Source organism: Athene cunicularia, assembly GCF_003259725.1.
Source record: "Athene cunicularia isolate RWA chromosome 7 unlocalized genomic scaffold, athCun1 chr7_part1, whole genome shotgun sequence".
NCBI lineage: Eukaryota > Metazoa > Chordata > Aves > Strigiformes > Strigidae > Athene > Athene cunicularia.
In genome coordinates, this window is record NW_020799107.1 from 16807460 (window position 1) to 16829114 (window position 21655).

At 38.4% G+C, this 21655-nt stretch overlaps 1 protein-coding gene across 3 annotated transcripts in view; it reads right to left on the reverse strand.

The window, feature by feature from the left end:
* Positions 1-21655, reverse strand: part of CERS6 (ceramide synthase 6) — a 122898-nt gene that overhangs the window by 30283 nt on the left and 70960 nt on the right. For all 3 annotated transcript variants that reach the window (XM_026852850.1, XM_026852849.1, XM_026852848.1), the window contains exons 5-6: positions 9339-9389; positions 5619-5711 (exon numbers count right to left, since the gene is read on the reverse strand). In XM_026852850.1, coding sequence (XP_026708651.1) covers positions 5619-5711; positions 9339-9389 — 144 coding nt within the window. The remainder of the gene's footprint in view (positions 1-5618; positions 5712-9338; positions 9390-21655) is intronic.

Sequence of the window (21655 nt, forward strand, 5' to 3'; positions counted from 1 at the left end):
TTTTTTTATACACCAAGCAACATACAATATTCAAAATAATCACCATTCACAAGAGATCAAACAGCTACAAAGGAATGAGAAACACATTTCCACCACACCAGGAGTTATCAACAGTCACCCGCCAAGCACAACTGATAGCTTTCACACAGTTGAGAATCCCAGTTTCAGTTTTTCATTTGTTTGTTTTTAATGAAGCTGCTTTGTCTTCACACCGTGACAGGGTCAGAAAGTCTTCAAATGAGCTGGTACAGCTCCTCCTACTCAGATCTAATCTGCTGCCTCCCAAATGATGCAGGTTAGGCTGGTCTCCAGATCAGTAACTCTTATTTGGCCAGCAAGTAACTGTTACTACTGAAAAATACCAGGAGTGGTGAAGATCCCGTAACATCACATTCCCAGCTTCACGCCAAGGGGCAGACAAAGCAGAGGGAATGACCTGTCTGCCTTGCCTAGACTCCCAGACTGATTACTGAGAGAACAGGACATGCAAAGATAAGACTCTTCTCTGCAAGGTACCAAGTAAGTAAAAAAAAATAGTCTTGCTGGAGTTTGCAGAACTATTCACACAGCTTTGAGAAAGTGATATCAAAACCCTGAACATCTCAGGCATCATTTGACTAGGGAGTTTCTCCACGCACCAGGTGCAAAGTTACTACCACAGCTCTCAGCAGATGTAGTGGCTCTCATGCAGGGCTGTCTGCAGTGAGAGAGATCCAGGCAGCCAGAAGCAGCAGCTCCTCGAAGCAGCCTGCTTGCCAAGCATCTTTCTGGCAGCTTTTGTGGGCCAGTCCTGCTGAGCTGTAGTATTCTTCAGCAGTCATATCAAGCCATTGCTTTAAATCCATTTTCTTAAATCAGGTTGGACAAAAAGAGAATTAAAGGCTGTTTCCCATTCTATGGGTCTTAAGGTAAAACAGGGGTATGACATCTTAGTAATTTCAGTAACTACAAACCCACACATAGGGATCATTTCACCATACCATAATCAAAACAACAAAGCACCTACCTTATTCCCTGAGATCAGAGGTAAACTACTAGCACTGCCACACAGCCATACTGCAGCCTGGCTCTTCACCTGCTTTAGCTGCAAATGCTGTGGCACTGTTCATTTTTCTTCTAACTGCAATTATGTTAGTACATAGGCAGTCCAAATGGGGGAAGAAGCCAAATAGAAAATTTCCTCTGTTTTTATAGCTGACACATTCATGTTCTACAAATATGAGATTCTAGTCCCTCTTAGGAACTCTTCAAGGCATTCCTGACAATATGGATTATTCCTAAGCAGTCCTGATGCTTTTGGGCAGCAGGTCTTCTGCACTTCTGCATGAGTGTCCTTACAGAAATGCTGCCCAGGGAAGTCCTCTAATAATGTTTCTTAAAAGAGACAGTTATCTAACGTTGCCAGCTCTGAAACAGAGATGCTGGACTGATCTACTGAAAATTGTTTAAAAAAAGTAGCAGTGATACAAATAGGACTACTTTTGTTATTCTGGTCCTTTTTTTCCTGTTTGTGACACTTCTTTACGTTAGTAATTAATACTATGCTTTGAAGATGCTACCTGTTAGATTTTAATTATATATAAGGGTAATGAATACATAGAAACTAACGGTGCAAGTCCTCATTAATGTCAAGTGGTACTTGTGTTCCCAGTTTACTCAAGCACTTTTACCCGTGCACTGCAGAAGAGCAGTTGTACAGGAATGGGCTTTTTCTATTTTTTTTAGATGTATTTCTAACTGTATATATGTTTGTGCAAGATGCATTTATTTACAGCAGATTTGTAGCCTCCAGTTGTAACTGCTGAAAGATGTCATATGCCTGCATCAGGAAAAAATGTGGCTGAGGAGAAAGAACATACTCCTGATATCATCAGTGGGAATAACACAGAGCAGACAACAGAGAAACCCCATGGGCCTCAACTTGTAGACAGGCCCTGTAGAATCAAGGCTTCTGCTACCCATGTTTGTTTAACGTGTCACACTGACTAAACTGCCAAGTGGCTGGCTATGCAGCATTAGTGTCCCTGAAGAGCAAAACATCATCTTCATTAGTCACTTCAGCTTCTGGAAATGGGCTGTGTTATAGATCAACAAGGAAAGGGAATATCACCAGCTAAAGGTTTCAAAAACTACACTTTCTAGTAAAGGTCTGCAAAATGTACACAGTCTAAATTCCTTTCCTCTGAAACAAAATAAATCAGCTCCATGACTGTTTTTTTACTGAGTTGGAAGAAAGAGATCCAGGATCCAGATTTAGTGAAAAACAGCATAAATTTTCTAGAATCAAAATGGGATATTCGAGAAAATTAGCAGCTACAGATTATTTTATTTTGGGAATGAGTGAACTGTCATTTTTTAAAACAAGTAAAGCACAGAAGCTCTAGGAATTGCCAAATGCTTGGAACTAAAAGGTGTGAATATGTATGAAAGGTCTCCCAGATCTTCTAAAAAATGTTAACACACTGATTGACTAGAAATTTTATACATTCCCTTAAATACACCTGTCAAATATTTTTCTGTCAAACAATACTTCAGATATCCAGAAAGCATGTAAATAAGCCTCACAGCTTTTAAAACTCATCAGGGATTTGTGAGAGTAACAAAGTTCCCTGACCTAATTTTTCTTCTGTTTTTAATGGAGAAGGAATACGGGAAACTGGACAGAGATGATAAAAAGCCATATCATACCATGTTGCAGTCTTTGAAAATGAAAACCCTTAAGGGTAGAACATCATTACAGCAACATAGTAGATATTTATGGAGCAAACAACATGCCATTACAAAACTATAACAGTTAGCTGACTTAATGTCAATGGTAGGTATGTGAAACAGCCTAAATAGTTTGCTTACACCTCTTCAACCAGTCAAAGATATCTGGTGGAATTTGTAACACCTAAATAAAGATAAACGTGTATTTGAAAGTCAGCAAACCAAGTGGAAGTCATTTAAAAGTAATTAATTTACTATTAGAGAAGAATAAAACAGAGTTGGAAAGCAGCAAGTACACTTCTCGTGAGCTACAGTGAGTAAAAGACCAGTGTTGGATTTAGGCCAGTGCTGAGTGCTGGTGCTTTCAGAGAACGCCTACCGCCCCTCACCTGGAGACAAACCCAGTGGCATAAAAGCGGTTGTCTGAATTCCTGCAGTGCACAAGGCTGCCAGGGCACTTTTGATCATCCCAAACTACAACACAGCCACTGCTGAATTTAAAGTATCTAAAATGATAACCAAGACTTAGATAAAAGTATTCCTCTCATAGTAACATGAAAACATCAACAGGTTGCTAAAACTGAGAACAGTTCTCAGGCTGAGAACTGTTAATCTGCTCTATATAAGATGTCATAAGGTATTATGACAGCATCTGATATTATCTGGCAAATTTCCTGCTTCTTCCAGTTAAACAGAGCCTTATTTAATATGGGCACGATTTCACACATTGCATGAGGTTTCCACATTTTTTACACTAAACCTAATCTTTAAAAGAGAACTACTATGGTGCTGCAAGAGCTGATGTCTCTGTCAAGCTTGCAGTACTTTTTGTCAACTGCTGTAAGCTCCTGGTGCTAACATTTTTCAGCCTGTGGGTTTCCTTGACAGCTTGCACTCGCCCCTGGCCACAGAACAGTTTTACTGTGTGACACCAGCACACGGCTACATTTCTCCAGACTGATCTTCCTAGTTAGCATTTTTGCTTACACTACAAAAAGAACTGTCTCCACACTCCAAATTGGTCAGTGATCTAATATGTTATTTATAAATATGGCACCTCTACTGTCTCCTGCAGGGTGCTTATAATGAAAGGCTTTTGACTTGCTATCACTGCACTGCACATATTGTGCTCCTGCTCTCTGCTGGACATTGGATGTTCTCAGACACAGCAATGCATGGGACACTGCTTTGACCAGGTGTTCTGGGTTTAAGCACTGCAAATATGCTGCAGGGGTGTTAGCTGTTAGCGAAGCACTTCCCCATCTTCCATTCCATTTCCACAGTAGTCTTCCGCAAAGGTATTACTGACCGTCCCATCGTCCCTTTTCAGAAGCGTACTTCAGCATTAAACCTAGGTGCTGTTCAGGTAGCCTCCAACTACTTTTCACATGAGCAAAGCAACTAGTCAGGAATCAATTCAATATTCTTTAAAGATGTATTGTGCTGCAAAACTGCAGCACTGTTGCAATTGTAATGTTACATTTTCCTCTCCCTCGTGAGGTGCACAAAGAAAATAAAATATAAGCAATGGCACAATGCAGAGGGCTGAATATGAATGTAGGTGGACTAGTGAGACACAATACATTTCTGCAGCAATGACCTGAACAAATCTGTAACATTGCTGCAGAGGTTTGGCTTTGGTTGATATATTGTCAAATGGCTATTCAGTACTGCTGGCACCTGCAGCTTATTTGTATTTGTCAGTGCTACTCCTGATTTAAATTTACCTCCACTATCATACAGCTCCATTGAGCAGTGTTTTTCTGTATCTGTTTTTTGAAACAGTGAAGTTTTACTCATTTCAAGCTCACAATTAACAGAATGTTTAGCATCTACAGACAACGTAAGCATGGGATTTACATGCCTTTATCCTAAATTGATTGGTTTGTTTACAATTTACCATCCATCTCAATTTCTTGAGATTTCTACTTCTAGGAAAATTTGGAAATTCAAATAGAGAGGTGTTTTTCTATATACGTAGCTCTGACACAAGACTCCTAGGAGCACACTGTGTTCCAAATAGCAGATAAATTTATTCAGGACATACCAGATCCTTTATTTATCTTTTCAGAGTTATGCTTCTGCTAAAATTCTAGTAAACAGGGATTTTTCCCATTAGCATAGCCTACAATAATTTAATTAAATGACTAGGAGGAGGAGACACATAAAAATATAAAATCCTTCCAAATGCTTTAAACAAGTTTTGCAACATTAAAAAACCCTGCAAGAATAGCTCAATGGACTGTTATTACAGAATGACTGTCATGCTGCCTGTTCTGTAATGGACTAGCACTCTCCTTGGAGGAGAGAACTTGGATGAAGGAATATGGAACAGGTTGCTACTGATACTGGAAAAATGTTTTTATCCGGCCAGAGTTTTATTTTCTTGAATAATATCCCCTTAATAGCAATGCTCAGTTACTTGAAATTTCATAACTGTAAAGGTAAGATTAAATGTAACATCGCTTTTTAATATTAAATGTATCCCTGTTTTTACCATCCCTTTGTAGAATAATTTGAAAGCCCTCATAGATCTTACCGAAGTGATGAGGTAGTCTTGCTCTGTCATTGATAATTCAACATTTAACTCTGAGAAGGAACAGTATATCTACTAGCTACTTTTTTAGCACTGCATGAGAGCTGAGGGGTTTTTGGCTGATGCTACTTCTCCTTGAGTATTTGATTACTCCAGGCTCTTCTTTCCATGCACAGAATAAAACCACATCATAGTAACAGGAACAGAGTAAGACAAGGACTTCAACACCAGTTTCTCAGGGACAAATATCTGCAAGAGGTGGTGACTAGAAAGAATGCATTTCCAGTTCACTGCACAGGTAATACAGGTATTCCTCAAGGCAAGAAAGATATGTGCTTAAAGCTTTCCATGTTTTCAGTCTCATTGTTCTTACCTTTCTTTTGATGTCAATGAATTGAGAAAACATTAAGGACCAGTAGAATGACAATTCAACTATGTAGTAATAATGAAGGTCAGGCATCAGTGGCTGAAAGATGGAGATGAGAAAAGGTTAATAGAGTCTAACTGATATCACAAGGCAGCCGAGGTCTATAGGAGACATGGTTAATCACAGGGGGATTACTGAATTATACATGAGCATCCTATGTAAGCAAAATGATGATGGTTGCCTCTTTCAAACTTCAAAGGCTCTGGAAAAATAAAGCTCCCCAACCTACCCTCCTCTTATGTTTTAATCTTGACAGTATTGTAATGATACAAAAAAAAATTATTAGGTTGTGCATTTGGAACCTAGAACAAACTAAATTCTGAGTCTCATAAATCTGTTTTGAAAGATTGCTTGAAACCTCTTGCTATGCATCACTATAAGAAACTGAGTAAGAGAAACAACGCTAGAGCAGGTTAGAGTAATGCTAGTATGTAAGCGAGTCAGTCCTAGGAGCTACTATAATATCCATGCAACTGTGCCTCCCTGCTAGTTATATATTCCATCGTGGTGATAGAGGGGCACTGGCACAGGAGAAGCTCCAGAAAGCATCTTCTGAGGGATTAGATAAACCATCTCTAGAGCAGTTTGCACTGGTACAACCATGCACCCAAGCAGGGCATGAGCTGTTTCCACTGGCAAGAGGCATTTCAGTCACCTCTTTTATTCCCATTCCCTTTTGCAGACCAGTTCTTTGCAGCTGAAAACCAGTCCTGCGATGCCCACTGAATGCTCTGTGTGAGTTATTTAAATATAGACATATGCTTATGCTTTATATGTACACTCAAACCCAATCTTTTAAAGCCATTTATTGGGCCAATAGAATCCTTTTCTGATTTAGTGAGACTGCCAGTAAGCTTTTAATTAGGTGTAATTAAAAAAAAAGGAAGAGAAAATGAGCTAGCAATGAACCATCATACTCATTATTGCAAGAGAACTCACTGGGGAAAATTTCTAGTAAAACAATTAAGATTGTCAGCTGCTTTATTAACAATAGCATTAGTATTTCTAAACCCATATATAATAACGTACGGTGATTCTAAATATATCATGGTTTCCCTGCATGAAAGGATCAATAGCATGTGTTTAACTTCATTTAAATGTTAGGTTTCAGTTCCAATAGGACTATTCTGTGCTTACGAGCAAATCCTCACCCAAATGATCTGTGTGACTATATCTACAGTAAATTAAACTGGATTTCTGCAATGCTGTGTTGAGTAATTTACAGAGGATTTGTAGCAAACGAGATAGGAAATTTTATCTACCTAAGGAAGAAAAAACAAACCCAAATTGAAAACCGAGCACTTACCTGATTAGCACCCAGTAGACATTTTTATCTCCAAGACAATGGATAGTCATTGATAATGACTTTTATTTGATTATTTGCTTTCAGATGAACCCTCTCCACTAGTAGCATGATTTTAGATACAGTAAGTTCTGTTACCAAATGGAAAACAGGACTGAAAGGCACAAGTGACTGCAGCCATAACAATTCTGACAAACGACTGTTCCTAAAATCTCTGAGGGATGAAGTCAACACTTGCCCCACTGAATTTTCTTCTGCTGCTTCCCTGATGCTATTCAGTTCACCCTCCAGCCCTTGGGTGGAATTGAAGTAATTATTTCTTGAGGCTATTGACCAAATTCCTTCAACCTTTCTCAGATCAAGATTTCTGGTCATTCTTACTGAATTATCTTCACTGAACTACTTCTAACAGATACACAACCTTGAAGAACAGTAGCATGCAAACTTAAACACAGTTGTCCTTTTCAGCCTGTTCAGGGCTGTTCACTGTCACAGAGAATTCACATGTCTTTCAGACAATACTCTTCTTCATACTTTCCAGTTTGGAAATAACATCTTTTTTTTTTGTCCCTGCCCTTTAGAAGAAAAAAAAAAACAACCAAACCAATATGCCCTAGACCAGTTAGACTCCTTATATTGCAAACTCTTTGCTGGAGCTCTTGGAATTCAATGTCAATTATATTTGGATAACAGCTAGTACAATGCCTCAATGACTCCTACCGTGACTCCTGGATGCTGAATTTAAAGAAAAAAAAAATAAAAATTAAAGAAGATCATGTTTAGAATTAGAATTCAGACTAATTAAAAAAGCTACCAAAAGTCATCCTCAAAACTTAAAATTTTTAAGACCATCTTACTAGATCAGATTAGAAACTTTTGTTACCTCCAATTTATAACAAAAGGAAAAATTATACCTCACAACTTTAATCTCTTGTTGTATCCTTTTATACAAAGGGTATTACGAGAAGAGGTGGCTCTTAGCTTTCCCTAACGGGTTTTCAAAGTCTACTCCCAGCCCATATGCCTGATGATACATTTTCCTCAAAATGGCTACTTTACTGTTGGTAATTAAATCACCAATCCTCACAGCATCCATGTTGAAAGTTACTTCTATCAGATCAGGAGGCAAAATGAGGCAGTGGTACAGCCAAGACAGAGTTCAGGAGTTATTTTTTTCTGAAAAATACATTGAATCCTTTAGAGCAGGTTGACTGCTCTGTTTAAATACATCCCATACTTGAACTATGTCCAGTAGCACAGGCTAATGGAAAGCAGAGGAGAGATTTCTCAAAGCTCTTTGGGTTTGCAAACTTTGGAAGCCACTGTTCAACCAAATAAAAACAGATAAAATTTCTACCTTCCTCCTTTCACTTGTCCTGCTCCTTCTTCCCCTGGCAGAGAATAGTTGCCGGAGTTGTAGGGTTACAATTAATCCTGGTGTTACTGCAGCTTCTGCACATCGTTGGAGCAACTATGTTGTTGTGAAAGATGGCCAGATCTTGAACCTCAGAATTAAATATTCCTGGAACTAGTTAAAACCTTAGCAATGCAGTAAGGAGTATACTTTTGCTGTTCTTTTGAAGATTGTTTTAAGGAAACCAAATTTCAAACTTGAGCAAAATTTTTTTTGAGGACTAAAAGAGGGAATGAATGCAGCAGGACGCAACCTGAAAAGCCATTTTTACTTTAATAGTGGTGTTTTTCTCCTTAGTAGAGAAGATAAATGACTTAAGTCCTTTCTTTGAAGTTAAGTTATATACTTTGACCTAGAGCAGAGAGAAATGCTGATGCTTTTCGAAGTCATGAAAATACAGACATTGCTGAAAATAGAGACTTGAAACCATTCTCAATTCTCTCATTAATTTTTTCTTCTTTCCTTGTAAGCTTCTGTGAAGCAAGGACTGGATAGCTGCTATTTAAGTACCTAAAGGAGAAACACACCTTCTCTCTTCAGTCTCCTCTTGGATCACACCAACTGCCAGGGATTAAGTCTCATGATGTATGCAGTATAACAATTATGAAAACTATATTGGATTTTCCCAACCTGACAAATCTGAGGCTTTGCTAAAACTTACAGTACCCTCAGAACTTTGTAAAAAAATGACCATTCTACTGCCATTGCAGACATCTGCTTTCACAGTTAGATTTCCCAGATCTGTTTTCAGATCTTGTGCTTCATTTCAAAACAGGTGTGACAGCTATATTCATCTTCCCCATATTGAACTCAAGCAAGACAGGGAGCATCTAGCAATGTTCTGAAATGCTGAGAAGCCCACTCATACTGCCACAAATCTCCAACTATAATAAAAACAGAGCTCTGCAGAGATGTCATTTTTGGTTTTAGGCAGCACTGTAACTTTTACCTGATACGGATACCCGTTCCAGCACTGTCTGGTATTCCAGAGCCAGGGTGTCTGAGAGAGAAAGGAAAAAAAAAAAAAAAGTCTGTACACACCATTTTGGGCAATGTAAGTGTATATGGTTAATAGAAGTGAATGAAAAAAAACCTACAGCAACAGCTTAAAATTTGCAATTTTTGATAGAGTCTAAGAAAACTGAATACAACAAGGAGATTCCTCAAAATTTCACAGTATGAATAAGAAGCAACTTGACTGCTCACAGAGGCTTCTGGTTGGTGCAGCATGACCTTACTGTTGCAGGAAGGCAGGCTGAAGGTAATCAACTTGTTCTCCAGTGGTCAGATCTCACATTACTGTGCCAATAGTACATGAAATCTTGGCCTTAGGCTGCTCAAATACTTTAAAGAACTTAGTTCCTTGCGTGTGCTGTTACATATATGCATCCTTCCATACAGGATCCATGGATCCATCCTTCATTTCGGCCACATCAGCTCAAGACAGCAAATCATACCTTTTACTTTCCTGGCTGAAGACACGACCGTCCTGAGATGACAGATATCACACATAAATACTCTGATATTCTAGGGCAATGTGAAAGGTGCCAGACACAAATTTATTGTAGCATGCACCTAAAGACTCTTGCATTGCAAAAAGCTGGGCAAACTAAAAGATTTGGGAATATACAGCTCTGTTATACTTCCTGTTTCTTTGCTGCTTGAACAAGATTTATGTGATTAATTATCTTTCAATGCCACAAGAGAAACTTTTAAATCTTTTCTTTAAAGTGGTTGGCTTTTTCAGACTTCTTTAGTTTTTACCTCCTTTTCTATGCAACTAAATGAACTCAAGATAGCAAATACCATATGGACAAGCTCTTCTACCCAATATACTCAACCATTAAGTATTTCCACATTGGGTAATAGAAACATGACGAAATCAACAGCTACCAAGCAGCCACACTTCACTTTGTGTTCACGAGCAGGAACAACACCTCTCAGATATGCATGTCTTGCAAAGCACAGCTGCATCTCCGGTCTGGACTTTGAGAAGCACATATCTAGAATACAAGTACCCACCCACTGGCTATCTCCCTAGAAACATGAGAGAAAACTGTCGATCGAAGATCTTTATACATCTCCTTTACATAACCTTATCTGCTCCACCTCCAAATGTAAAGGAGGCAGAACATCATTAGCAAGTGTCCTGGATTAAGGCACACATACCGTTACAGCATTAAATGCTTCCACTAGATTACATTTTTTTCATATAAATCCTCATTGCATGAGAGACGGCATTTTCTCGTTTTCACCATCAGGTGGAGCAGTTCAGCTCATGCAAAGCATAACAATAAACTCATGCAAAATACAATGGGTGAGTGTCAAACCAAATAAAATAAACACTAAGCAGAATGTTAAAGCGTCAAGATGAGAATCAGGCTAGGTAGGAAGGATTTTTACCGTATCAAAAACCAGAATAAATGCTAGAATTATAGCCCAATTTCCAACTGATACTTAAGCTCTAATTGTGATTTGTTTTACAGAAGGTCGTTAACAGTGACATAATATGATTACTCAAGGCTCTTCCTAGTTTTTTGAATGTGTCCTTCACAAAGAAAATAAGATAAAACTTTCACATTCATACCTCCAGTGCTCCTGAAATGACAAGGAATATATTTTTACAGTAACCTGAGCAGTATACCAACATTAAAGTAACAGACCTGCTACAGTTTCTGATATGCCTCTCACAAGGATGCTGTAAGAGTGATTAAAGTCCATCCATCCAAACTTTTCATTCTATTAGGAATAATTATTTCATGCAAGCAATTTATGTGTTCAAACATCTCCACAGTAGTTACTGTACTGTTTCCCTCATTTCACACAACAAAAAAGGTCCACAGCCCCTCCGCAGGTGTTACTAATATAAAGTATGTAAAATATTTCTGTGTGACAGCTGCCAAAATTAGATCCATTCAAATATTGTATGATAATTCATAGTTTTAGCCAGGTTTGAAAAGCTGTAACTGTCTTTCATATCAGATTCATCAAGAGATAAGAAGTGCTTCCTAGCCCATTATTTTGCTAAATTACAGGTGCTAGCAAAAAATGCTCATTTTTCTCTTTCAAATATTATGACATCTTAAGGCTTCTTCAGAGAGATGCCTGCTGTAGGAGCTGCAGATACAGAGATTTATGTGCAGCTAAAATGCTGAATGCTAAATAAAATAAACCTCACTGGAGGAACCCATAACCAGAAAGCCTGAAAGGATACCACAAACTGACAAACAATATAATATATGCATTGAGCCTCAAACACCAACACACTGCAGAACATCTGCCTCTTCTGAGCCACATAAGGCTCAGAAAGCCATGCTGCCATCTCAAACAAAATGCTTCTGAGCAGCTGTTTAGAAGTGGATCCTATGTGGGCAACAGTGGCTAAGACAACAGGGCACCTACACCACATTCTTACCCCTCTTTCCTCCAGAATCTCCTCTCCCCTTGACATCTCCGAGTTGACTCTAACAGCTGTAGCAGCAGGGGACTTTGGTTATGCTGCCCTGGAGGGTTTTAGGGAAGAGATAGAGAAAGAACTTTGTTTAAGCACACCCTTCCCCTCTGACCTCCACGATTGAACACAGTCCTAGACTGAACCTAACTTCTCCATGCAGACCATCATTATCGTTGGAGCAAGAAGTATCTTGTTTAGTCCTCTGTGAACCTCACAGCTGCAGGATATTCTGTACAGGCTTCAGCAGGAAGGAGAGAATCCTAAAAAAGCCCACACAGTCCACAGTGTGATAGCTAGACATACTGGTGAAGGGTGGATTAATTAGGAAGGACCTAATACCGGCATTCTCAGGGCTCAGCTAAGTCCTGTGTGTGCTCACAGGATACATCAGTGAACTTCCTCACACCATGTAAGCTCACCATGGAGCAGAGCCCAGCTCTTCCTGAAAAGTCCCATGATGGACGGGGAGTAAAGGTTAGTGACTTGGCTTTGCAACAGATCCTTTTTTGATGAACATAAAAATTATGCTATTGCTTTCATTGCCTGTTGAATACCCATCTTTCCATTTTATTTCTTGTTCTCAGTATATAATCTCTGAGGAAGGGAGGAGCCTGTGGGGACTGGAGATGAGAGGAAATGCAAAGATCCTGATAACAAAAAAGGCCTCCTTGTTGGAAACAGAATACTAAAAAATTCAGTACCAATTATGTCAGGCCCAAAGCACCAGTCCTACAATGCTGGCACCCTCCCTTATAGAACATAAAGAAGTTCAGATGGAAACTTAAGCCTTACCACACTTCAGTGCAGTGCCTAATCAGTGCAGTACCAATGACCGAGGAGGATGATAAACAGCTGTTGAATCTGCTGTCATTTACATTATTAAGGAACAAATCTCTATTATTTTCATTTTCTTACAGGAATATCTGTCAGAAGCTCCATCAAACTTCTCTCCATCTCTGTGATTAAAGGGAGTAACTTTGAAGAACTCCTTCAGAAATAAAATTTCTCTTGAGACAAGAGAATGACTGAGGACTTGGGGGAAAAAAATGAAAAAAAAAAAAAAGGAACAAATGATCTGAGATGTCTGTAAGCTTAGACAGAATCTTCAGATTGATATGCATCCCTTGTCCCATTCATTTATCTTTAGAGAAAGCTTCTAATTAGGCCCTGGCTTTCTGGCTTTCAAAAGCTCCAGAGCAATGAAAGTCTGCATGTCCTTCTCAAAGTGCTGCTAGTATCTAGTATGTGAAATGTCAGGTTTTTGCTAGTAAATGGAGGAAAAAAAAAAAAAAAAAGAGTAGTGCACTAAAAAAACCCTTCCATTTGTGATCAGTTCCCTAGACAGCTGATATGATGGAAAGGTATTTTTGTGTGTATTTTACCAGGTAGGCAACAGATGCATCTGATGAAGTATTAACTCTAAAATAACAAGGTAAATTTTGGTTCATCATACAGTAATAAAAATAACTAAGAATACCCCCCACATGTACTCAGCAAAACCCACTGATTACAGGAAACACATGAAGGCCACAGGCTAGGTTTTTTCAAAGAGACGGATGAGAGCAGCATGTCACAAGCAAGTACTTTCCATACTGTCAGCAAGCCAGCCATCAGATGTGTGTGTATCAGGCATGTCACAGGTGTGAGTGAATTCCACCCACATTTTATAGAATTAGCTTGTGTCTGTAAATATAAATATATATACATGTAGGTTACATAAATTTGCATAACTGCTTTTTGGCAGCTAAAGTTATTTCCACAGTTCATCTCACTGCAAGTTGCTATATCAGCAACTGAGTCAATTTTGCTCATCCCTGGCACAACTAGAAATCCCAATATACAGGTTGTACCCACAAGCACTGGTGTTGCTTTGTCCTTGGAAGTGTGAGCCTATAGATAAATAAGAGATGTGCAAAAAACAAATACACTGTTGCTGGCACTCATTTTTTCCTTTTGTAGTCTGTACACTTGAAACAAGTAACATATTGAAGAAACACTTTCAGAAGTACATCACTAAGACTCATGACAACAAAACCCAGCTCTCCATAGAGCAGGCTTCTGCTCTAGAAGTCTGGAGTATTAGAAAGAGCTGTTACACACCCAATTTTCTCATAACCACACAGGTATGTTGTAACTCCCAAAGGGGTTCTTCCTAAATTCCCAGATAAGTAGGAAGAACCTTCTGACTTCCTGCAGATAAAGAAATATGATCTGCCTACTGTTTTTATCAGAATACAGCATGTAAAAACCCAGGAACATTGTGACAGAAACCCCACATCTCACAAAATGCTCAAAACCACATTTCAAACCAGAATGAGACAGCATCAGTACAAAAAAAAAAAAAAAAAAAAAAAATTAAAAAAAAAAAATACAGAAATCCTGAGCATTTGCTGTGTCTCTGCAACCTCAAAAGGCCAAGATTTTATCTGGCTTGGTTAATGTATTTGGATATAGCTTTACATAATTTGTCTCCAACAGCTACAAGCAATATTAAGTGGAACAGAAATTAGCGCTGTTAATTAAAGTCAAGATAATACATACTTCTGGCAAAGTTCTACCCACCTCATTTATTTTGGGCTGATATGGGGAAAGATGTTTCACAGCATCTGTATCTCTCATCAAGCTAGAACAGGTCCTTGCTCTTCATGGAAACAAGTGGTACAACTGAGGCCAGATTTCCTCTTAGTTAGTGTTTACTTAGGCCCCTAAATGCTGTATGCAATTTGCTCTTACCTCTAGACTTAATGTTCGCTATCTGATACACACGTATGAAGTATGACATATGACATATATACTCTTTTCCTCAACAGCAGCTGCCTTTTCACACCACAAGCAAAACACCATCTCCTGCTCATGTGGTCCGACATCTTGCCATATTCTGAGCTTTACAGCTTATCTACCTAGAAGTACAATTGTAACAGCAAGGAAGGAGGAGACTACAGTCTTTCAGTTGACTGCAAAATACAGAAATATTTAACACTTTCCACCTCTTTTATTAGCAAGGAACCGAAAATTACGGGCTTTCAGCAAACAGCACCTTTCATAACATCAGCAGAAGGACAATTAGTCATAATTAACTGTTGTTTTGGGGTGTTGGGTTGTGGGCTGGTTTTTTGCATTCGATCTTCTACATGAGTAAATCAAATAGTATCTCAGTGTTCACTTTTTTCCCCAATTATGGCTAGGGATTATAGCAATTTTTTCTTTTTCAATATATCAATATGCAGTCCTCTTGCACATCACTTGATTGAATAAGCACTCACTTAGAGGGGAATTATTTAAATTGCTTGCTTTCTTTTTTCTTTCTGCAACACCTGCATCCTCTTGGCATGGTATGCTGAATAGCTGCTGATGTTAGAGAAAAAGTCAGACTATCAGGCAGCACAAAAAGCATCCTTCTGTAGTTTCCCATGCCAGGGGCAATACGTTTTAGTATAAAAATGACCACCCATTTATGGTAAAACCAAGAGATTTTTCAGTAAATTTATCTCTTAGATGCAAATTCCACAGTGATGCTGGCATTCCTTCATCATCTCTTACTTGGCTCAATAGGGATCAGTGTAGTGTAGACTACTGCAGCCTTTCTCTCTTAAGGACAGTATATATATCCATGAAAACATTTGCTCCTGCATATAATGTACAACCTGATACACTTTTTTTTCCTCTTAACTACAGAAAAACTCTTTGGTATTAATTGTTGTCACAGTTCTACAAGTCACAGAAAGTGACCTTTCCTTTTTCACAAGTACCAATATATTGCAGCATTTTTTTCTCCAGTAGAAAGAAAATTAAACTCTTCCTCATTTTCCTTGATTTTTAGAAGAAGATTTATAAGGGAATAATCAGAACATTCTGAGTCAGCCTTTCAAAGTTTCTATCACCTTCCACTAAGCTTGCCTGGCCTCCAAGGACTTCAGATTTATGATGTCCAGGAAACTTTCTCTGATTACCTAAAAATGTGTTTTTTCTTGTTATCCTCAGGAAAAAAAAACCCTGGATAAGACAGGATCTGAACCATGTACTATTTAAGCTACTATTTAAGCATTTCTCATATTAAAGTCTCACTGATTTAAAAAATACATCAGCTTCCAGTCTCTACAGGCCACCTGTGACAGGCCCTGAGGGCACAACCTTAGCAGCAAATGATGCCAACAGCACTGGCTGGTATTGTTTACAGCAGGTTGAACTTTGAAATAAACTGACTCTCTGGAAACATCAGTGTTTAGTCACCTACACATCAAAATTAAGTTCCTCTACCCACAAAGTCTGACAAAACACCATGCTAGGAACAAAGAGAACGCAGCAAAATGAAAAAATCTGTGGCTACTATTTTACATCAACTGCTGCGTGTTCTTCCTTCCAGTGACCAGTGATTTGGTTGGGGATGCAACTGCTTCTCACACCGGGAATAGCGTTTTCATAAATTCTTCACAGACCCAAGCAGTCATTCATATTTCTTGGGACAGCTGACAATGGAATTGAAGACAATGTGACACACTGCCGATGAACCTCCTGAGGTTCTCTTCTCATATATTGTGACTAAGCAAGCTGTTACAAGTTTCTGCAGAACTTTTTTTTCTAGAGCTTAGTGTTTTGTGTCTGCACAAAACAAGGTGTTAGGGGAAAAAATGCTTTTGCAATGAAGAGCGCTCAGCTTTTCCTCTCAGCAATCTGCACTGCTGATTTCAAAATGTAATTAAAAATTATACTTCTACTAATCGGAAACTATAAAAATATACGGAAGGACGCATAAAAGGACAAGATTAACAACAATCACTTGAAGATGCACTTGACATTTCAAATGCAAATACATGTGTGTGCACAAAAATATTTTTAGAAGAAAAATGAATTCAGGTTTGGTTTTATTTACATAAAATGATCTCTGGAAAGGCAGAGTAAGTTCCATGGCCCACATACATCCACTTTTCCATTTAAAAATATGATGTACAGAGATCTGGTGTTTATGTCTTGTGCTGATAAACACGTAATTTCAATTTCCAAATGATGTGGAGAATGAAGACTGCAAAAACCCCAGATAATCCTAGAAAATCTGAAAGGGTCCTAACATTGAGGCATCACATGCACTGAACAGAAGTGAAGAACACTCCAGCTGGAGGTGGTGTTGCATCTCCTCACCTTGCTCTGACCAGCCAGTCACCAGTCCCTTTACCAGGTCTAACCATCAAAATATTTACTCTCATGTGCATACCTTCTTCCTCTTGACACTTCCTTTGCTAGTTGCGTTGTAGTAAGCAAAAACTTTTGCCTTCACGTGTAAAGCTAACATTTTCAAGGACTGTTTTGTCATGAGCAACTCGGGCAGCCAGTGGTGCTATGACTGTTTAGAGCAGCTGAAGGTCTATACAAATGTTGTAGAAGTCAGGCTAAAGTTCCTACTTGTTTGCAGGTAACAGGTTTTTCCTTTGACACTACTCAACATATTTTGTAGTTGCTCTATCTGTACAGTAATAAGACTGCATAAAAAGTAGCAGACACATTCAGCTGAGCACTCCAGACACCTGGCAACACTTTGATGAAGCAGAGTGGCTGTAAACCCATTGCCTTTACAGGTGCCTTGTATTTTTTGATTGCAGAGCCAGACCATATCAGTTAGCCTAGAATTTACATCCAAGAGGATATTTATGATTTTATTAAAACAGACAACATACAACTGTAGGTATGGAATTAGTTTGTAAAGAGATTGCTGAGGTTTACACTTGGTAAACCAAACCTTCTCTAGTTCACAGGGCCAAGATTTATCTCCAGAGAGACAAGAGAGGTTTGAATCACAGTGCCATTACAGCCTTTTGGCAGTGAACTCCTCACTCTCAGTGTGGCCACCAAAACCTTGACAGTAGAGCTGACTGTTTCTAAACAGAGACACCACCAAGTCCCACCTGATGTCTGAGGGAGCAGAGCTCTTTCAGCCAGGTTGCTGGAACAGGTGGGCCAAAAGCATCCCATCTCCAGCACACCAGCCTGATGGTCACTAGATAGGGACCCATTTTTAAGCACTTCAATCACTGGGCACAGGTAAAATGAGGCGTAACCATAAGCAACAGTGAGTAAGGACAAACTAAAGCAACCTCTTCCCTTCTCACTCCTGCAACTACTGCATTTTTCTGAGGTCAGTGCATAGATATTGCATAAGGGCAATTCACCCATGGTGCTGCAGGTGTCTTTATACAGAACTACTTCTTGGTGTATTTAATAAAGCCACAAGTATTAAGTACTGCCTGGAAAAAGACTGGTGAGAATATCTGTCTCATACTGCATTTTCTTCTAATAGAATTGGAGTGGGGGAAAATGTTACTTGATTTTAACAAAAAAACACAGTTTGCAAGGAATTCTTTCCTGTTCACTGAATTAGTGGCTGTGATAAAATTTACATCACTAGAGCAAAGGAAGACAACCAAAATAATTTCCCAAAACTTTACAAATGTCTAAACCTACATAAAATTTTATGTCCATTTCCTCTTTGGTTTTCACTTTCCCCCTCAGGCTGAGGAAATGCACAGATATAAACCTTTTGTTGTTTCCATTCTTGTGGTGTTTTTCTGCAACTGATCTATTAAAACAACTATCAATAAGAGTAGCTGGTAGGGATGAGAACAGAGGAACTAGGATTCTGTTTTATAACTGCTAAATTTATTATAAGTTTTAGTATAAAACCATAAACAGTAAATTTTTGGCACAGCAATAGCCTAGGATGACTGAGCAAGCAGAGAGAGTTTGTTCTCCCTCAGTTTCTTGAGTCTACAAATCTTGGGGATGGGTGAGACAACAAACAGAAATCAAAAATCCCTGGTGAAATGTCTTAAGTCACATGTGAGATAACAGCAGTTAAAAAACAGAAGCAAAATTCTGAATTAGATTTGAACTTAAGTTAGCATGGAGAAATACTGCTTTATGTCATTGTTCAATGGCAAGTAACTGAGACCATCAGGAGAAATGAGAAAACTTTGAGAGGTATAACAGGGTAACACTGGAAGGGAATATAATATGTAAAAAAAAAAAAAAAAAGCGCGCAGCTCACCAGTAATGTATTTATTTAACTGGCAAGCTTTTTTTCCCTGCTACTTTAAGAGTAGAGTGAAGCAGCTTTATGACTTCAACCCCTTACAGTGTAAAAATATATATTACTGTACAGGTTATACTAGCTAAATGAGGGTATAGCTATTCTGCTCCAAGTCACTGCCTCAATATTGAGTTCAACTCAATAATGGCAACACAAAGCACTAGTCAGATTATTAATAACCTGCTTTTATATCTAAAAATGTACTCTTTGCTTGGGTTTAATTAGCTGTGGAAAACCGGACTGCTTCATTTATCTGAATAGCAAAACATGAAAAGCTCCTGGCAGTGGAAATGTGCTGTGTAAGACACTTTGCTACAGGTATGCACAAGCCACCTTAGTTTCCAGATGAATTAGAACTATTTTTATCATAAAATTGCTCAAATAAGACACTGCAGGAAGTACTTCCTCCAGATGTGTCATTTTTATATATAGGACACTGAAAATTTTCTATCTTTCAGAAAGCTGGGCTACCAAGAAGATGAATACTGTGCTGAAGTCAAAACTAGTAATCAGTCCACAGGGGGACACAAGGTCTGGTGGCCCCTCTTTCATTGCCCTGAACAACAGTGTAATATACAAGTAGTAAAGATGCTGTGTATGGCTTAGTACCAGTTTAACTCTCCAAATTGTTGATTACAGAGCATTTAGTTTTTACTCTGTTGCTATTAAATACCCCCAGCTGGATTCCAAGCAGATAACGTGAAATTCAATTCTAAATACATTTTTTAAATTAGGGCTTTTCTTTTCCTCCCCATGCTTATGTCAATTTCTCCCCATTGTCTACATTTGAAAGTCCTGTTGCATCAGTGTCCCATTACTGAATTAAGATATCATTAATATTTCCTTTTGCTTGTTTCTTTCAAAACCCTTCTGTTTCCTTTCAGCCACAAATAAGTTCTGCTAGACAGCTTAGCTTCGTCCTCTTTTGCCTGATCCAGCTATTATCTTAACTTCCAACAGCTTACACAATAAAGTATTTCCTATGCTGACTGGCCTTCTCTTATGAATCCTCGTTGTCTAAAATGCATTCATTTTCCTTGTTGATGTACACTGAAATGTTGGAGTCTTTTAAAATTAAGTTTCTCCACCGACTTTGATCTTTCTCACAGCATGACTCATGATGTATATCTCAGACATCCAAAGCACTCTATTAATCTCTCGTAAATGCCCTCAACAATTTTTATGCCCTTTTGAAAAGATATCTGAAACAAATTCCTTTTCCATTAGATGGAATCTAACTTTGGTCTTACTGGAAACCTTTTCCACTCATGATGCCTATTTATAAATGTAATGTGGAATTTCCCCCTTTTTCACAACAGCATCCTTCAGGAGATTCTGGCATGAGTGTTCTTTCCTGCTTGCACTGTGAATTAGAAATTCTTTTATTTAACGCCTAATGCTCAGCCCTACTTTCACAGAAAGGAGTAACAATATGATTAGATTTTAACATCCAAAATTATTTTAGCTTAACAACTTCCATAACTTACAGATACTCATCAATTTGGTTTCCAATTAAAAAAAAAAAAAAAGCCAGGGAATCCAAATCAATTTTAAAGCAAGTACAATCTGCCAAAGGTAGGCTTGATTTCCTCCCTGAGTGGCATACGTATCACAATATCACTCTGTTAGTAGCACAGTAAAATATAAAATATCAGCATTGTGTTAAAAAGGCTCTGAAGTGGCCTCTCACATTCTTCATTTAAATGAGAGTATTTATCCAGTATCAGGCAGATAAGCTCACTGAACAGAAGTAATTACAAGGTTTCAGTAATAGATAACCTTTCAGATATAACATGGAAAGGAAACATCACAACAGATGCAGACTAGACTAGAAAAAGTGCCCAACTGAATGTCTGCTTCAAATAATTCAAGAATAGATGAGACAAGAGAGCAGCAGCAGCAAGGGCTCTGGAGGCAAATCTCTCACTTCTAGCTCTTGCCACATCATTGTCTCCTAGTCAGTTCTGGTTTACCTAGGTGGTAGATATTTCACAAACTCATGCTTTGGTATCTCATCATTAAAACCAGAAAAAAATTGTCTGGTTTAAGTAGTCTCATTCTAAGATTCAGACACAGTAAGTTGTATTCCAAAAAGTGGTGTATTTCAAAGATACCGTGTTTCTTGCATTATTCTGTTCTGCAAAATATCCAGAAGCATTAGCTTCATGAAAAAGTAGATGCAGAATGTATAGCAAGAGGAGATGGAAATGATAAATTAAATACTTACCATTCTGATGCATCTCATTTTTTTGTGCTCTGAATGACCTAAGTAACACACAACATGTTTTCCAAATAGTTTTCCAATAGTTGAGAAGCTTTTACAACAGAATCAAGTCTGTTCTACTGCTAGAAAGACTGACAACTGTCTAGGGCATTGGACATTTTCAATACAGCAATTTATTTTTCAATTTGGCTGCTGCTGGTGTTTTGCAGTACATTTTTTTACACAGTTTAGATCTATGAAAACTGATTCCTATCTGTGATGAATCTTTACGGCAACATTAATCCAAAAAGTTGCAAAAGCCACAGCTACCAACTGCTGCCTTGGGGAACTCAGCTATTACAGGTGATTTTTGGCGTAGGATAGCTTCCAGTGGGAAGAGTTGTTGTCAGTACTTTAAGTATGAATGATGTCCTCTTATGATTCCCATACAATATTGAGGAAAAACAAATTTATTCTTTATTTCTAATGACAGTAGTTGCCCAGAGTGCCCATGAAGGATGTTCTCTATGA